General features: G+C 27.2%; 3 protein-coding genes across 7 annotated transcripts; 2 read left to right on the top strand and 1 right to left on the bottom strand.

Moving 5' to 3' along the window:
• Window positions 1-287: 287 nt before the first annotated feature.
• On the top strand, window positions 288-8,867 carry LOC122532081 (protein mahjong). The gene is made up of 19 exons (XM_043660526.1): window positions 288-635; window positions 1,482-1,752; window positions 1,838-2,096; window positions 2,190-2,368; window positions 2,453-2,907; window positions 3,010-3,481; window positions 3,559-3,804; window positions 3,972-4,343; window positions 4,437-4,556; window positions 4,711-5,010; window positions 5,084-5,281; window positions 5,391-5,644; window positions 5,724-5,969; window positions 6,068-6,254; window positions 6,357-6,650; window positions 6,731-6,932; window positions 7,050-7,256; window positions 7,444-7,683; window positions 7,819-8,867. Exons 2-19 carry the CDS (start codon window positions 1,492-1,494, stop codon window positions 8,031-8,033), a joined length of 4,707 nt encoding a protein of 1,568 aa, XP_043516461.1. The 5' UTR covers window positions 288-635; window positions 1,482-1,491; the 3' UTR covers window positions 8,034-8,867.
• Window positions 8,868-11,170: 2,303 nt separating this feature from the next.
• LOC122532088 (transcription initiation factor IIA subunit 1-like) lies at window positions 11,171-14,215 on the top strand. Of its 2 annotated transcripts, none has more exons than XM_043660551.1 (8): window positions 11,171-11,364; window positions 12,162-12,372; window positions 12,611-12,883; window positions 12,975-13,162; window positions 13,233-13,328; window positions 13,513-13,656; window positions 13,739-13,828; window positions 13,943-14,215. In XM_043660551.1, the coding sequence occupies exons 1-8, from the start codon at window positions 11,341-11,343 to the stop codon at window positions 14,048-14,050; spliced, it is 1,134 nt and encodes a 377-aa protein (XP_043516486.1). In that variant the 5' UTR covers window positions 11,171-11,340; the 3' UTR covers window positions 14,051-14,215. The 2 variants fall into 2 exon arrangements, with proteins under 2 accessions (XP_043516486.1, XP_043516485.1); XM_043660550.1 differs by having other exon boundaries at window positions 11,175-11,364; window positions 12,575-12,883.
• Window positions 14,216-14,744: 529 nt separating this feature from the next.
• On the bottom strand, window positions 14,745-17,430 carry LOC122532083 (CCA tRNA nucleotidyltransferase 1, mitochondrial). 4 transcript variants are annotated; one of them, XM_043660530.1, is made up of 6 exons: window positions 17,092-17,430; window positions 16,335-16,638; window positions 15,979-16,255; window positions 15,666-15,860; window positions 15,237-15,596; window positions 14,745-14,955 (listed from the first exon to the last, which is right to left on the bottom strand). In XM_043660530.1, the coding sequence occupies exons 1-6, from the start codon at window positions 17,146-17,148 to the stop codon at window positions 14,757-14,759; spliced, it is 1,392 nt and encodes a 463-aa protein (XP_043516465.1). In that variant the 5' UTR covers window positions 17,149-17,430; the 3' UTR covers window positions 14,745-14,756. The 4 variants fall into 4 exon arrangements, with proteins under 4 accessions (XP_043516465.1, XP_043516467.1, XP_043516466.1 ...); XM_043660532.1 differs by having other exon boundaries at window positions 16,335-16,643; window positions 17,092-17,429; XM_043660531.1 differs by having other exon boundaries at window positions 17,085-17,429.
• Between the last annotated feature and the right edge of the window lie 2,052 nt (window positions 17,431-19,482).

Genomic DNA, 19,482 nt, shown 5'->3' on the forward strand with positions numbered 1-19,482 from the left:
TTGTAATTATATTAATATAAAATTAGTAACTTTAATGTAATATAAAGGTACATATAAAGGTGATTTATATATGTATGTACGTACGCGTGTGTATAATAGTATAGAACAGTACTTTTCTAAATTAAAAATTGCAAGCAAACTTTTGCAAGAAACTCTCAAAGCAAGTAAAATTTTGTTTTAATGATCATCTTTAATTAATAAAAATCAAAACTATCAACGAACAACTATGGATGAATTATTAATGAATTATAGAACAACTTTCGCATCGTATAGTTTGAATTAGTTTTGACTAAGCGGCGCATTTAATAAAAAAGAAAAAAATTAAACTTCAATAATTTTTAAAACTTTCTTTTCATAACAGAATATGGTAAATCGGCAAAAACTGCTGGTTTGCAACGCAATATTCGAAAATCTCTACTTTATATCGTGTGTGACACTTTGATAGATTTCAAAAGTTGAATTAACTAGCCCGTCTCTAGCGTGCGTGTTGGTGGTTGCGTTTCGTATTTTTATAAGAAAACATTGTTCTTAATTGAAATTTTGCACACTCTAACAATTTAATAACATAATTCGCCGTAAAAGTCGACGTATGCTATAATAATTGTCAAACGACTGTCAAGTAAATTTCAAAAAAGGTAAATGCTTCGTCGACTCTAACCTAGTAATGTACATGCTGCCGTTCTTCATTTGATCTATGAAAATCATTAATAAATTGATTCTATCAGCGTCTTAATTCTTTGTATTATTTTCAATTCTGCCTGGCAATTAGTCTGTTATTAATCTTTTACGTTTTCTTCTGGAACTTTCATAATTATTTATTGTATATTTAATTTTTAAGGTTAAGTTATTAGTTTTCAAAGTTAATGTACAATTAGTTAAAGACACGCGGATATTAAATAAACATCAAACTCGAATTAGTTTAACAATCGACTACTTAAACAAAAGCAATGTAAATTAAGATTTCTTTCTCAAGATGACAAAATATACAAAAATTGGTCAATCACATTTTGTTGTATAATTGTACATTTGCCGAAGTTGAATTATTTTATTTTTGTCTGAATTGGTATTTTATTTTCATCAATTTTAATTTGTTTTAATCTTATTTTACAAAAGGAGAAATTGAAATTAATAGACAAAAGAATAATTCTGGTCCTTGATATCGTTGGAGTTGTTAACTTTATTTGATTATTTGTTGTACATGTATGAACGTAATATTATAATATAATTTATAAATTGTGTATCATATTATTATACTATTAAGTTATATATATTATAGTTAAGTATTTATATTATGAATATATTAAATATTTAATTGAAATCTTTAAAAATTAATGCATTGTTCAATATGTATAATATAAAAATAATAAAATTCTACTAGTATAATTATGAAATTGAAGAATTAAAGAATATAACAAATGATTTAAAAATATTAAAGAAATTCTTTATGAGTCTCACATATATATGTGTAATTAAATATATAGGATAATAAAGATGTCAAGTGCTGAAACATTAGCAGAAGTAACAGATGTAGTTCAAATTCTGAGACAATGGGAAGAGGAACATTCATCACCTACATATGATCCAGTTCCAACATTACGAAGACTGGCAGAAATTATAGAATTAGAAACAGAGAATTATTTGAAAATGGATCCTGACCCGTTTGATGAAAGACATCCATCACGTACAGATCCAGAGTGCAATTTTGGACATATATTGAAAGTGTTATTTAGAAAAGATAATTTTATGACTAAGGTAAGTTTAGTATTAGAAAAAAAAAAATAATATAAAATTATTATAATATAGAAGATTATTATATAATTTATTAATCTGTTAACAGCTTATAAATGATTACTTAAGAGACACTTATTGGTCACGTGCAGGAATTACGGGTCGTGATGTTAGAAAGCTCAATATTGCAGCTTGTCGTCTTATGCTTGATATTCTTCCTGGTTTAGAAACTTCTGCAGTATTTCAGCCAGATATGGAAGGACTTATTCATCGTTTGTTTTCTTGGGCAGAAAAAAGTGTAGAACCCTTACAAAGTTATGCAACTGGGCTTGTAGCTGCTGCAATGGAAGTTCAGGAAATTGCTACAGGTTTCATTTAATTTTAAATAAAGTTTTATATTGGTATCGATATTTAAAATATGTAATTTAAGAAACAATTATTTGTTTGTAATTTTATTAAAGGATTTAGAGAGCAAAATGCAAAAATGGTACCTCTGATGCTACAAAGACTCCATAAATTACAAGAGGAAGCTCAGGAAGAAAGACAACTTGCAACTAACAATAGGCCATTTGCACATTTTGGCCAAGATAGAAATAGTGGAGGAGATGGAGAAAATAAAGGTGTGCCTGGGAAAAGAAAAGTAAGAATAACTCAATGTATATATAATAAAATTAAAATTGACATTATTTTGTACATATTATGCTTTGTGAAATAAAATTTAAAGGTAAGAGAAAAACGGAAAGAAAACGATATTCTTAAAAATTCGAATCATGGTAATTATTTTTCTGAAGAAGAAGAAGATTGTCCTCAGTCCTCTGAAGAGTCGGCTCCGTTACCTAAAAAAAAAAAAAATAGTGCAGAGTGTGAAACTACTGTAAAAAATAATACAGTATATCCAGAGATAATGTCTCCACCTTTGTCTGTGCCAAAAAATTCTAATTTAAATAATCAAGTAACACCATCCAAGGCACATAGTACGCATAATAAATCATTGAATGTTACTTCTGTAAGATGTAATTTACAAAAAAATTCTTCATCTTCAATGCAAAGTTCCACTACATTATCAACATTATTAGAAGGGAATTCTAATTCTTCATGGGCAGAAATGGAATCATATGTCATTGGAAATATACAAATGCATCCTCCAACATTAGGTACAAGACAAATGTTAATACTGAGGTAAAGATATTAATTTCATATTTCACATTATTTTCAAGTATTTATTAAATGTATTTTGTAATAGGTATCTTACACCAGTATTTATTTTGTATTTTGTAATAGGTATCTTACACCAATGGGTGAATATCAAGAGTTTTTAGGTCATGTATTTGAACAAAATGCTTTGGAACTTATTTTAAAATATATCAATGTTAGGGAAACAAAGGATAGTCGCTTAGCATTTGAAGCTTTAAAATATTTAGCTTCTCTTCTTTGTCATAAAAAATTCTCTATTGAGTTCCTCAGTGTTGGTGGTCTACAGAAATTATTAGATGTTCCAAGACCCAGTGTTGCAGCTACTGGAGTCTCTATTTGCTTATACTATTTAGCATACTGTGAAGATGCAATGGAAAGAGTATGTCTACTGCCAAAGCATGTTATTTCAGATCTTGTTACTTATGCATTATGGCTTCTAGAACGAAGTCATGATTCTGGAAGGTGTCATGCAACAATGTTTTTTGGCTTTTCTTTTCCATTTAAAGTAATACTTGAAGAATTTGATGCACAGGATGGACTTCGAAAACTTTTTAATGTGGTAAGAATTGTTTTAAATCACTGTTATAAATTTTAACATTCATTTAATTAATTTAATATTTGTTTTTTTTTTTTAAGATATCCACATTACCAATTTTAAATATAGAAGAAGAGCCAGCATTAAATGATGATGAAGAATGTGCTTCTAGACAAATAGTTAGGCATGTTGCAGTAGCTTTAAAACGATATATGGAAGCCCATTTACATCTTAAAACAGAACAATTACAGAGAGCAGAAAATGTTAGAGCAGAGCGTGATACATGGCAACCATCATTACCACCCTATAAAGCTGTGAAGTTAAGTAGTGAAGAAGTTCAAGCAAAGGTAAAAATATTAAAATTAAAGTTATCAAATATTACATGATAATTGAAAATTGCACATAGTAATTAATTATTTTTTACTATTTCTGACATAATATTAAAACATTAGTATGGCATATATATATATATACCATAATAAAAAAGTATCTATTAAATTTATTTTTATTAAAGGTGGAAATACTTCAGGAATTAATGTCTGTAAGAGCAGTATGGCCGCCAGTAGAGGAGTTATATCGTCTTGGAGGCATAACACTTCTTCTACAGATTATTGCTTTTGCTAGGGAATGGAATTACAGTGGCAGGGTTCATACAACTTCTAGTGCAGAAACGGTTCGCTCTTGCTTAGACGTAATAGCTATTTGTTCTGTAGTGCCAAAAGTGATGTTATTACTTTGTGAAAGAGTAGACATGCCTGATATGTCAATGACAATGGCAATTAACTTACTCTTAGCTGCAGCGGAATGCGAAATTATTGCAGATCCTGATGTACAAAGGGCTGCGCTAAGAGCTGTAATTAATTGTGTCTGTGCTCCTATAAATAGGGTAATGATTTATATTAAAATAAGTATCAAACAATTGAATAAATTTAAAATGACTTATGTATCACAATTATTTGTTTGTTTTTGTTCGTTACAGATTGGTGGTAATGTTGCAAGATATTCAGTAACAGGTTCTGCTAAGAAAAAAGCAAACAACAATAGTGAAGAACTAATACAAAAAATTTGGGGAAGTGTTAGGTCTAATAATGGAATAATGGTATGTATGTGAATATTTTTTTATAATTATATACAAAATTATTTTATCTAAGCAAATGATAATTATAAACAATTTTAATAAATTTTAATAATTCTTATATTAAACACCATTACATTTTTCTTAATTTAACTTAATTTTTTTCTTTATTTTGTAGGTTTTATTACAATTGATGATGGTTAAAACTCCAATCACAGATGCAGATAGTATAAGAGCATTGGCTTGTCGTGCTTTGGCAGGTTTGGCACGAAGTGAAAAAGTAAGACAAATAATTAGTAAGCTTCCAATGTTTACCGATGGACAAATTCAAGCACTTATGAAAGATCCAATACTTCAAGAAAAGAGGCAGGAACATGTTATGTTTCAAAAATATGCTTTAGAATTAATGGGAAGAGTTTCTGGAGAAGCAAAACCTACTGGTGCAGAATATGAAATTTCTTTAGCTAGTTTACATAGAGTAAGTTTTATTTTGAATTTAATTAATTTAATTACCATCGAATATAATAACACCAAATTTTAACTTTATATAGGCAAATGTAGTAGCACAGACAAGAATACAATACAATGAACAACAGTTAAATCAATTAATATATCAACATTTAATGTCAAAAGGTTTAACAGAAACTGCATCAACACTTCATAGGGAAGCAAATTTAGATTCTTCTGCAATTATGAAACCTGTATGTACATATCAACCATTTACGTACCGTAGTCCTGCAACTACTGGAGTAAGTTTTATATTTATAAAAATTGAGCAACTTTTGTTTTTAAATTCGTTAGATAGATATAATAAGAAAGAAAGCATTTGAAATTCAAATATATATTTTTTTTGTTCAGACAAGAAATGGGTTCTCTCCTAGCGCCACAGTGAATTTGTACAGTACGAACAGATGCAATCAAAGAGAAGTTACTTCTCGAAACAATACTACTCCTACTTCATCGTTTAGGTACATATCTCACTCAAACAATAGTTCCAGTTCATCATCATTATCTTCTGGAAATAATATACGGATGAAACATTCTGACTGCCTCAATCAAAATGTTATTCCAAATAATACAAATCAACTAATAAAACTACAGATTAATCAAAAGTAAGTTTGTTATATAATTTTTTATTATTTAAAAATTATAAATAATAAGAAATTAAATAAGATAATTAAATAATTTTAGAAAAAACCAAGCCGATAAACAACCTCTAGTCAATCAAATAAATTGTCACTCAATCAATCAGCCGACAGTGTGTCGATCACTACAGAAACAAATTTCGAGAGATCCTGCAGGTGGTGGAGGACCTGGAGTAGCTACATCGAATCCATCTACTATAACATTAGATTCTATTATAACGGAATATTTAACTAATCAACATGCATTATGTAAAAATCCTATGGTTACTTGCCCACAATTTAATCTATTTGAGTACGTATTTATTAAATTAATTTATCTACATGATTTAAATGGAATTTTTCAATTGATTCTTACGATATTGTCATAAAATGTTTTACTTAATTTAACAGACCACATAAGTGTCCAGATCCCTGTACAAAGAATTCAACACCAACAAATGTAACAGTAAGACTGGCTAGAAGAGCATTAGGCATGGATGGTAGAAGATTGGATAGAAGACTTATTTATAGCCGATTTTGTCCTGTAAAAACTTTCCGGCCTACGGATGTTGCAACCTTCACCTATTGTATCTTTTCAGTAACGTTATCTTTATTTTATTAGTATTAAAAAATTCATAATCATATATTTGTAATAAGTAAAACATATATTCTAATTCAAAATATCGTATTACTTTTACAGCCTTGTCAACAATATTTAATGTTAGGTACTTATGCAGGAGATGTAAAAATGTATAATATACATACAGGATTAGAGGAAGCGACATATTCATGTCATGAATCTTACGTTTATCACATGGAATGTAATCAGCGTGGAAATTTGTTATTAACTTCTACCCCATGGAGAAGTCCCATGTCTGTACTTTGGAGTATAGGAACATTTTTTGATTTAAAATTATCTTTAGAAAATGTAGAATACGTTGAATTTGGAAAACTTCAAGACAGAATTATAGGGACCGATAGCGATATTGCAACAGTATGTATTTTTTCTACATAATTGTCAACATATAAACGGTTCCATCTATATCTAATTATTTTTATCACTTTTTTTTTTAGATTTATGACATAGCTACTGGACAATTATTAACCAGTTTTGCTCCTTCAATCTCCAATCGATATACTATGAACCGTGCTACTTTTAGTATGAATGATGAGTTGGTTCTACATGATGGAATTTTGTGGGATGCAAATTCAGGAAAACAAATTCATAAATTTGACAAATTAAATCAAACACTTAATGGAGTTTTTCATCCTAATGGTATTAACATTGATGGCTTATAATTTAATAATAAGTAAATGGAATGTAATGTAAAATAATATATGTAATAATTTATATTAAGTATACATTAATTAATATTAAATAATATCTTGACAGGTATAGAAGTAGTATCAAACACGGAAGTTTGGGATTTAAGAACTTTTCATTTGCTAAAAACAGTGCCAACACTTGATCAAATGGAAGTAATTTTTTCTCCTGTTAATAATATTATATATGCTGTGTCATTGGAAAAAGAAAATATAGATGAAACCAATTATATTACTTCATTTAAGACATTAGATGCTTTGGATTACAGTAATATTGGTAAGATACACTAATATTAATTAATTATATGGATCTATTAGATAACTTTTAATTTTTATTGCATATTTCGAATTAATCCAATTTATAATAATTAAATGAAAATTATATAATTTATTGTATATTGTATACAAAATATTGTAGAATTATACAATTTATAATGAGAATAATTATAATTAAATGATTATAGCCACTTACGATGTTAGAAGAGGGGTTTACGGATTGGCTTGCAATAAATTTGACACACAGATAGCAGTAGTGGAAATACTTAATGAATTTGATGATAATCATGAATCCAGTGTAAGGTTGTACGATGTCGGCAGGAGAAAAGGCGATAAAGATGAAACAGATGAAGATGATGATGAAGAAGATCTTGATGCAAGTGATGATGATGGTTCGAATTCTAGTTCTGATGATAATAATGCTGACGGTATATAACGCTCTTAATAATTTAATTATTAATCTTTTTTCCTTTAGATTTCTTTCCTTTCCTTTCCTATTATTAACGTGTTAGATATATACCTTCAACAATCTTTAAATTTATTTTTATTTCATTTTTAAATAGATGCAGATAACCCAGATGCAGCAGCAGAAGGAAATGGTGATGAAAATGAACGAAATAATCGTGAAAATAACGATGATGATGATGACGATGATGAGGATGATTCAGCTGATGGAGATGATTCTGGAGACAATATGACACACTATAGCAGATCTCCTGATTCCTCTGATATTTTTCTTTCTGATATTGATCTTGAAAGTCTGTCTTCATCATCATGAAATATTATCTTCAACAGTTCCAATGCATTATATGTAGAATTTTATTTCATTTTTGGCCAATCGGAAGGGACTGAAAGAAGTTTCACTATAACATAATATTTTTAATAATGTTTACTATTATTGGCGAAATGGAAATATGCATTTAAATAAAAAATTTATTATAGTAATTTTATTTATTTCATATATCTTTTATGTGTGGACAATACGACATGCAGAAGTACAATTTATTATAATTAATTAAACAACAAATTCTGTTTGTGCATTCAATTAGAATTAAAAATTAAAAATTTACTAAATAAGATTTATATGAGAAAATATTAAAACATGATCCTTTCGCCAATATTAAAATGACACTATATTATGATTAAAGATTGGCTAATGAAATAATTCTGAAGTACTCGATTTACTCAACAATCATTAAAGGGTTAAAAAAATGATAAATTACCAGTGTAATTTTAAATTTCCAAGATTCTTATCTATAGATTTATAATGTATATATTATTATTTAAGATGTTCGTTATTCAGTGAATTTGTATAACATATTCTCTGCTAAACATTGAATTACTCGTAAGAAATTTGCTTGCTGTTCAGAATAATCGTAAACATTTTTATTGATATGTAAATCAGATTTTAAATCACTGGAAACAAATGTTTTATTATTTTAGAATGTTTGATTCATGGAAACAGCAAACTTTTCGAATTCTTTAATGGTATAACTATGTATATGAAAAAAGAATGTGAGAGAGAGAGTGTACGAGAGAATAAATGAAAGATTGTAAAAAGTTGATTTAATCCTGTCATTTGTTATTATTAATAAAGAATCGTGAATTTGTATAGGCTAGCTCTAATAAATAAAACCATGCTTTATGATGAATTTTTAGCAAACCTATCAATGTTTTTATTTTTTTAGTATTAATAGAAGACTAACACTGAATAATTAATATTTCCGTTTCTATTATATTTCTGATAATACTGGATAATTAATGCTTGTATAGGTATTTATTTTAATTTTTGTGTAGTCCTATTTACAAAAGAAATTTAAATTAAACCTATGTTTCTTTTCTACTTAAAAATAATTTATTATATTTCTCAGTTTACTTTATAACTATATTTGTTATTAGATCCATGGATCTTCTGTAGTTTTATGAAATGTTTATTTGTAATAATATATACTGTCACATAGTAAATTGGTATTAAATAACAATGCAGTAAAACCATAAATGTAAAAAATGATACAGCGATAAGAGACTTATTAATTTTGTATCTATATTAAATAATTTTTTTACTCCCGGATACAACATACTGCCTTTTATAAGATGCAAGATTGGAACTTGTAAATACTAATTTTATATCTTTCATTTCAGTTCCTTTACAACATATTACAGTGACATTGTATAATATTTTTATATTAAGATTCTATAAACTGATGTCACGACATTGTTAATTGTAAGGAAAACTACAACACAATATTTTAAATATTAAAGATTATAGTTTTTCTATTTCTAAAAATGAGGAACTGTACTCTTTTCACAAATATTATTATTAAAAATTAAAATAATAATAACATTTCTATAGTAATATGAAGAAATTTTTAAATAAAATATAAAAATTTTTATTTTTAACTAGAAAAATTTTACTTTCTTTTAATGTTATTTTAGACCTGATTGATTTTAAAAATGTTTCTCTCAAGAATTTTTGTTAAGTTATTCTTATTACTTATTTTTACTTGTATGTTATATTAATTTCTTCTAAATTCTTTCTAAAAGTAGAAAATTCTGTTTTTAGTACTACCGAGTTATCAATAGATGGCGCCACCGTTTCCTGTAAACATTGACAAGTGACAGTTTTTCCACAAATTACGAGAAGAAATTAATTCAAAGGAATCATTTGTGAACTATTATCGTATTATATTTTAGACACCCTAAACTGCCGTTTTATGTTTTGTTTAAGTATAGTTTACGTATATAAAGAATGTTTCAATTTCGTTTACGTTAGCAGTAGTGCCAGTAGTTTGCTCATAATTTCTCGGAAACTATAGTGAACATTGGATTCAGATTTATTTGCGAACGTAACTGATAGCATTATCAGTTTGAAATATGTGTTCGTAACTTGTAGCGTGAAAAATAAAAATTAATTATATGATTATAGAGCGTTTAGTTCCACCGGTCTACCACAAAAAGCGGCGCTAGTGTTTCTTACCTCGTAAAACAGAGAAATTTTCATTTGCAAAAAAACCTAATTTAGCGACATGAATTGTGGACTTTTGTGATTGTATTACCCTAATTAGGCCCTCAGTTTTCTTTTCATACCACATTTGACCCGTAAAATGCAGAAATAAGTATTTTTATAAATAATAGTACCACTGAGCTACCGCTAGATGGTACCACCATGTCCATATTGTGACAGTTCACACTAATTACGAAAAAAACCTAATTAAGAGGAATAGTTTGCAAACTTTTTTATATGCCTTCTTAAAATTAGGCTCCCCGCTTTCATTCCATGTGTATTTTGTCCTGGAAAAAGTCTGTGTAAAAAGTTGAATTTTTTTTTCAATAGATCGAAGGTTGTCCTTCTCGCACATTGTTGCTTTCCTTGTCTAATGTCATTAGACAAGGAGAGCACTAGCGTGCGACAAGGATAGATATATTTCCACGATAGACAACGAGAGCACTAGCGTGCGACAAGGACAGACATATACAGGGTGTTACCTGTAATGTGACGCCCGATTTTTCATCCACTTGCAGCCATCTAACAAAAAAAAAGTTTAGAACAAAAGTTGAACCGTACAAGGTGTACAGATATATAGATAAATTTAGTTATTCAGTGGAATTTCCCTAGAGAAACGTTAATTACAATTTCCCTATATATTCTATCATAACCTGAAAGAAAAAATTGAAAATTCCCGATTCTTGCAACGTTGGCATTTGCTCATCGCGATTCAAGTTCAAAGTAAATTGTAATATAGTATGTATTTTTATAAATTATAATAAAAAAATAACTTTCATTATGAAATGAGATAAAATTAAAATTAATGAAGAAAAGTTGAATTTAGTGATTTAATTTTCACTATCATTGTTTACGTATACTTTTTCTTAATTTGTAGGTATTTAATCTGTGGATATTGGATGCACTGATTTTTCGTTGGATACTGTTCTCAATCCATGTTAGAGTTAGGTGGAATGGGAGACGTGTCCACAGTATATAAAAGAGCGATGCTACCACGGATCGGCTTCTGAACTGGGGCTGATTTATTCGTTGGATTGTTCTTATTGTTTTTCCTCATTAGACAATACGAATTATCCTCGCAATGGCCCTCAGTCAGACAAGTGTGGTGAGTAGTAAATATGAATAAAAGCAACGACTGATTAAAAAAAAGAAAACAGTTAATTGTAATCACCACAATGACGACAATGACGGTTTTTATCACTTGATTTATGTTAACACCCTTGTTATTGTTATCCTCGTCTTTGATCCTTTTTGCTCCAACCAAAAATTATTCTTTTCTTCGACAATTATTCTGTTTCCAATCAAATTGCCTTGTAATTTTTTAATAATTACAAATTTCTAGCTTGTATAACATCAAAGTTTCAAAACGTTATCAATGAGAATTTAGATTTATTGCATTATTGCATAGATTATTTGCATTTGCTCTTTCAGATGAATTTCTCTAAAAAAATTTTTAGATTGTAGGTTAAGATCGATGATAATATTTTAATATTGGTTTCAGTGTCCTTTTATATTTTTTTATGCCATTGAATCACATTAGACAATGATTGTTGTACACTTTATATGTACAGTATATTTTCTAAATTTCCTTGAATAAAACACAGAAGTGTAGGTAATAGTAACAAGTAATTCATTAATAAATGAAGCTATGGAATTTCATGAATGATTTAGAAATATTTTATTTTATTATTAATATTAATCTTTAATTTTATATATATATATATATATATATATATAAAATCATATTGATACATTTTAGATTGACATATTTCATTGAAACTAGACTTTAATACAAGATTGATATATAAAGTAAAAAAAGTAAACAAGAGAAATGTTATTACACAAATAAAGTAATATGAACTTTAAGAATATTAATTGATAACAACATTATATTAATTACAGCTGAAACTATACAATACTGTGATAGAGGATGTTATATCAGGTGTAAGGGAATCATTTATAGATGAAGGTGTAGATGAACAAGTATTACAAGAGCTCAAACAAATATGGGAAACCAAATTAATGTCTAGTAAAGCTGTTGAACTTAATCCAGATCCTCCAGAGCCTCAAGTTCCCCAAATAAATACGCACAAAGCTGTGCCTGTTAACAAAGGTAAAATCTATACTTTCTTTTATAAAACTTCTGCAAAAATAATTTAAGAAATTTTTGTAAAAGAGAAAAACCTATCAAGTAATACATAATTATAATAAATTGGCTTATCATTAGTAATTTAGAAAATTCACAAATAAATTTTTGATTTCTGTTAAAAATTGAAAATATGCTTTCGCAGCAAGTTTAATGTCTGTACTTTTAGGAGTAAATATAGGAAATCATTTTGTACAACAAACAGGAGGAAATTCTGTTTCTCAACAAGCATCACAACAACAGCAACAACAATCACAACAGCAGCAATCCCCTCAGCAGTCGCAAACTCAGACACAATGTCACTCAACAACAACTGGTATACAACACACTGGTACACCAGTACAGCAATTAGTAACATCAACATCAGCAGTAATGGATCGGCAAGTACCTATTCAAATAACATTGCCACCACAGACAGGTGTTCCTGATGCTCCATTAAGAGTTTTAACCATTCAGGTTCCTGCATCTGCAATTCAAGGTAAGTTAAAATTATTTTCATATGATAATTGACATATATTAACATAGGAAAATAAAGATCACATAGTTACAACTAATTAATTTATTTTTAGGTAACCAATTACATACAATTTTAACAGGACCAGTTATTACAGCTGCAATGGGATTACCAGCAAATTTAGCTTCCACATTACTCCAGCAACATGTTAACTCCACACTTCAGGGTCAAGCAACATTGGCTCCACTTCAAGTTGTTACACAAAGTGCAAATAATGTTTCTCAACGATCTGTCCAAAATCAAGTAAATCGAAATATATAATAATAAATCAAGTTTCATTATTTTAGCAATATATTAACTTCGCATTTCTTAGGGACAAACAACATTGGCTCCACTCCAAGTTAATCAGTCTCTTCAAGTTGTTACACAAAGTGCAAACAATGTCTCCCAACGGCCTGTTCAAAATCAGGTAATAAAAGTATAATTCTAAAGTATATCTTTATTTCGTTAGTAAAAAGATTATTATGTTACGTAAAAATTTTGTTAGTTAATTCTCTAATGAATATACAAGTAAGATATGCAATAATTATTCATTTAACAAAAAAAATGTAAGTAGAAAAGTTAGTTATTTCTTTTATTTTTTTTATAAATAGAATAATATAGCACAAATAGATGGTCCACTTGGAGATTCGTCAGATGATGATGAAGAAGAGGAAGAAGAGGATAATGAAGATGAAGAAGAAGATCTTGATGACAAAGAAGAAGAAGAAAATGATGAAGCTGCGACAAGAGAAGAGGTATTTGAAATATTATTTATATATTTACCTATAAATATAAATCTTTATTATAAAATTTAATAATATGACTATTATTTCGTAGGAACCATTGAATTCAGAAGATGATGTAACTGATGATGATCCAGCAGATCTTTTTGATACTGATAATGTTGTCGTATGTCAATATGACAAGGTATTTAATAATTTTGTTGTAATACATTGTTTTGGTAAATAAAAAAAAGTTCTAAGAGATTTATTGATTAAAATTCAAAAATTGACATTGAATAATTGAGAAACCAATTTTCAGATAACAAGGAGTAGAAATAAATGGAAATTCTACCTCAAAGACGGAATAATGAACCTTAGCGGTAAAGATTATGTTTTTCAGAAAATGAACGGTGATGCGGAATGGTAGTTAATAAGTTTACAATGTAAAGTTATAAAAATCGAATTGGTAATGTGTTCACGTGAAATTAGTATAAAAATTTATCTTTAAATTTATGCTTAAAACATTTTTTTAATCAAAATAGCATTTGATGCTCAATATTTTAAAATTGTATCTGAAGCACTATTAGGCATGATTTTTATTTTTTTCAAATGAAACCTTAATTATTCAATTCAATACAAAATTTTATATTTATTGAATTTAAATTTGAGAAAAAAAAATACTAATAATGAATTCCTCTATTTTTTAATTAAAGTGAGAGAATTTCAAAATTTTAAATTAATATATAATGTATTTTAAAATTCAAATTCAAATTTAATTTCAAGTAAATATCGAATAATCAAGGCTTTATTGTATAATAAAAGACTCAATAATCAAGTAAATCTGTATTGTATTTTACGAGTTGTTATAACGAGTCTGCAAGTTTTTTCACGTGCGTCTACTATGTAAATAAATTCTAAGGGATTGCAATCTACTATAAATATGTGATGCTCTTAAAAATAAATGTGTCTTATACTGTTAAAAAACTTAATATATAATATTTTCATAACATTATACATTATTAGAAATGTATAATTGTTTTTCCTTTTTTTTTATCCCTTTGTAAAATTATATACTATTATACAGTAATTTTGAGATCATTAAAAAAGTAAAATAATATACATAATATTAAAATTTATTTATTTAAAAACATGTTATGTTTCTCTGAGTTATCTTCCAGTTCACTAACAATTCGTGGAACCTCTTGTAGTAATTCTTCTGCACTTATTTCAAAATTTTTGTCCAACCAAATATTTTTTAATTCTTTAATAACAATACCCATCACCTTTCCCCTTTCTACATATGGTTTTAACATGTTTCCACTAACTGGAAATCTGAAAATACATTAAAAAATACAAGAAAATATTTTATAATATATTTGAGCAATAATAACAATATTAATAATCTTGAATTATTTGATGGTATTGAATGTTGTGTATATAATTTGATATGTAATCTATTATTGTTATAATATATTAATACATTTTATGCATTATATATTAATATATAAAAAATGAAATATATATATCATTACTTTTGTTTTATATAATCAATAAAAAAATGCAAAATATTTATATCTTAACGTACTTTTTATTATAACTTTAAAGCTTTTTACCTTGGTATTATTAGGTTTTTTATATTTTCAGCAAGATCAAAATATTGTTTACATTTTAATAATTCACAAATATATTCTTTTGCATTAACAACGTTTCCTTTCCAATGAATAAGAATTCCCTTATAAAATTTTAAAAGATCTATTGAAGGTTTATCTTCCCAGAATGAAATTAAAAATAATGCTAAATCTCTATCATATGCAGATAATTTTAATCTACGATGAAGCTCAAACACTTCACTTTCATTTTTTAACAGTACAGCAAGAAAAGTAATCGGCTGTAAAGAAATGTTATTTTTTTTAGATATATTGCAAATAACCTCGAACTTTTCTATATTTGGGTTTTCTGGAAGTCCTACAAATCTGAAATTAAAAATTATTAAATACATTACATTAAGTTTATTTCTACTTTACTTTTTAATTTATTATTACCTTGCAATACCACATTCTAACATTTTAAATGTTATTTCTTTAACATAATTTCCAGAAAGGATTTTTGACCATTCACTCCAAATTCTTTCTCCAGATATTATTTCCAGTCCATGTATATTTTCTTTTATTGCTGTTATAATATATTCATCATGAGCATCTGGTTGGTCTGAAATTTTTCCATAAAATCGAAAATATCTGCAAATTTTAATTTTACGCAATTGAATATTAAAATTTAGTTTCATTACTAATTTATTCAATTTGCAAACCTGTATATTATTAGATATATGAAAATAAGATATCAATCAAGAAATACCTCAAGATTCGTAGATAATCTTCCTTAATTCTATGTACTGGATTTCCTACAAACTTAACTCTTCGTTTCATTAAATCATCATAACCAAAGAAATAATCATATATTCTTCCTTCTAAATCAAGAAACATAGAATTTATTGTAAGATCTCTGCGAAGAGCGTCTAGTTCCCAATCTTTCGTAAATTCAACTTCTGCATGCCTGCCATTGGTATGTGTGTCAATTCTAAGTGTTGTGATCTCAAAATTTAATTTATCATTTATTCTTGAGGTAATCGTACCTGAAATAATTCCCACAAAATGATTTTAAATATATTAGAATGTCAATAACAAAAAAGGTTAATATATATTTTGTTATACCATGCTTTTCTCCATTATTATTGATCATTCTAATATTTTCTTCTTCAAACATGTTTTTCATTTCCTGTGGGGTAGCATCTGTTGCAAAATCCAAATCTATTGGTTTTATATCCATTAAAATATCTCTGACTGCACCACCAGCAATTTTTAGTTCGTGATTATACTTTTTAAATATTTGTGCTAAAGTGTTAAGTTCTGGTGTAAATATGGAGTGAAACAATGGATTATCCAGCTTTTTAATTACAGGATCAGGCCTGCTTAGTGGTATTTCATCCCTCATTGTAGCAACCCAAGTTTTATACGCCTTACCAAAATTACAAATGAAATACTTGTTGGAATGAATATATTTATTAAAATTGGGAATGTGTTAGGTTTTGTTTCTGTCTCCCTTCCCAATCATGTAATTGGGAAGGTAAGTCATTTTAGGCCAAGAGGCATCATTGGGCAAGATCAAATCCATAAAGTAATAATATTCCCAATTACTTTATGGGCCTACCGGTATTGGCAGGGGCCTAATAATGCCTCCCTTAGATTACGTTTATACGTTTATTGGCCCTAGTTGTAGGACCAAAGCTAGAGGAACGCATCCCCTACATTAATATATATATATATTTTATATAAAATTTTTCTTTAAAGTAAAATAAATGAAATTAAATAAACTAAAACTTTGTTTTTAAAAGCATTCATATTAAACTTCGATGTTTTTATAAACTTAACCTTAACGTTTTTTTAGTAAAAGCGTATACTTACTACTTACTCGTGAAAGATTATATGTACAAGATATATAATTTTTGCGAAAAAAAACCATAAACATTTCTCAAAATTTTTTATATAAAATCTTATTGTAATAAGGCAATTCTTTTAATTGATGTCACTTCGCCTCTTTCAAGACCATCCGTAAATGTCATCAGTGCTGCACTGATCTCCAATTTTCTTTGAAAATATTTTTATCCAAAATCATTTAAAGTTATTTATCAGAAAAATATTTTTTTGAATATTTTGAGTATTTTTTTTTTCTTTGTAACATAAATTTGTAACGTAAATTATTTGTATCAATGTAAAAAATTTGTAGCACACACCATGTACCCATGCAAACTCACATACACACATAGCATATATATATATATTTTATTTTATCATTACTTTTTAAAAATTTTAAAATATTTTAGTAAAAATGATTTTTCATATACATTCATAAATCAACAAATAAAAATACTGGTATTTTCGTATATACACTTTTTATTTATATTTCTAAAAATATATAAATCTTTCATACAAATCTTTTATTAATTAGTATTGTAAATAAAAAATATTATAATAAAATTAAGAGATTCTTTGAAATAAGTAGGAAAGATATTTTTAATAATTAACATTATCTAAATTTAATTTAGAAGTTAAAATTTTACTTTACTAGCAAAGTAAAAATATCATAGAAAATTTAAAATAATTAAATTATTTTATTTCAATAACATTTTTGAACATTATTTAATATAATTTTCACAATCTTTCTATTATGATTAAACAATTAATTATTTTATTCAATACTTCACGTCATTTGTTTAAATACATTATTTATATAGAATCTGCCTAAATCGATATGGTAGAATGTGACATGAAAATGGGTGACTTCCAAAGCATGGAACACGAAAAATTATTGATTGTCCAGTCTATCCTATTCTTAGTCAACGATAATAGCACAGACGAGGTATACTCATATATATTCATGTACCTCGTCAGTGACAATAGAAAGAAAATGCTGTATCGATAACGCAGGAACTGATGCTAAATCCAAAATTGAAACCACAGACGAGGTATATTCATATACCTCGTCTGTGTTGAAATCTACATTTTTGATTTCAGCTCATCGAAATCTATCATACTGTCAAAAATAAAAAAAGAAAACACAAGAGTTTAAATATAACCTTTGGTCCCCTAGAGATCCAACCAATTTAACCCGGGATTACCCATCTGGCGGTCTAGCGCAAGTACATCCCGGCGACTAGAACCCCACGTGGGTAATCCTGGGTTAAATTTCAATTACTCAATTTTTTTTCGATAATATTAAATTCTTTATTTCTCCCTTCATTGTATATACATCATTATTTAGTACAAAAAATTCCACACGCATACGCAAGCATTCGTCTTACTTTGTCACAAACTGTATCCATGATCATTCAAATTTTGGGTATTATCAATTATTAAGCAAGTTCAATTTTTTATATTGTATCTAATTCCTGATTGTAAACGATAAAAAGTATAAAAATTTTATGACTGAGGGATACTTTGTTCGATTCTTTCACATTTACTACATATTTTTGAAAACACTAATGTTTTTTTCTTCTTAACATCTTAGTATCCATTTATTATTATGTACAATAATATCATGAATTTATGATAATTATCCTCTGTGAGTATTTTTTGGAGCTTTGGCGTAATTATTATACGAGTTTCTAAGATATTTGAGATAACAATAGATTATCGGTATTCTATAATTTGGGACAATTCAAATTTGACTTCAACGTGAACACAATTCAATTTTGCTACTGTGGAACTTTTGTTAGGTGTAGATAAGGATTTTTATGTACACATTAGCGATGTTGGATGTGACAAACTAAGTACACTTCCTGCTTATTTTAATCTTGTAATACATTTGAACTTGATATTCATATTTGTATGAAACTAAGTCTATAATATAGAATATGGTACATATAATGTTACTAATATAAATATATTATACGATAAGGATATAACATTCATCTAAACTATCTTTTTTTTTAGGCAGTAGATTAAATAATCTAAATATAATATTATTAAATAGTTAATTTAAACAAATGTTTATATGTAAAACAATTAGAACTCATTGGATAGTAACAACAAGAATTGGATAATAACAAAATTTATAAACCAATAGATGTTTTAAAAAATAAAGATAATAAATCAATTTAATTGAAAGACATTTTGTTTTTATTAAAAGTTAACTGACTTAGATAATTAATTTTTTTATTTTTTTTTGTTAATTAAGTTAAGTTAAATGTTTGAAATAATTAGATGAGTGGCAGTAAACAGTGCTCCAAATAATAATCACAGATAGATAAATTTTGGGTTTGGAAATTTCACTATGTTGATTTCCTTGATTGATTTCTGTTTT

This window comes from Frieseomelitta varia, unplaced genomic scaffold (genome assembly GCF_011392965.1).
Source record: "Frieseomelitta varia isolate USP_RPSP 00005682 unplaced genomic scaffold, Fvar_1.2 scaffold_433, whole genome shotgun sequence".
Lineage (NCBI taxonomy): Eukaryota > Metazoa > Arthropoda > Insecta > Hymenoptera > Apidae > Frieseomelitta > Frieseomelitta varia.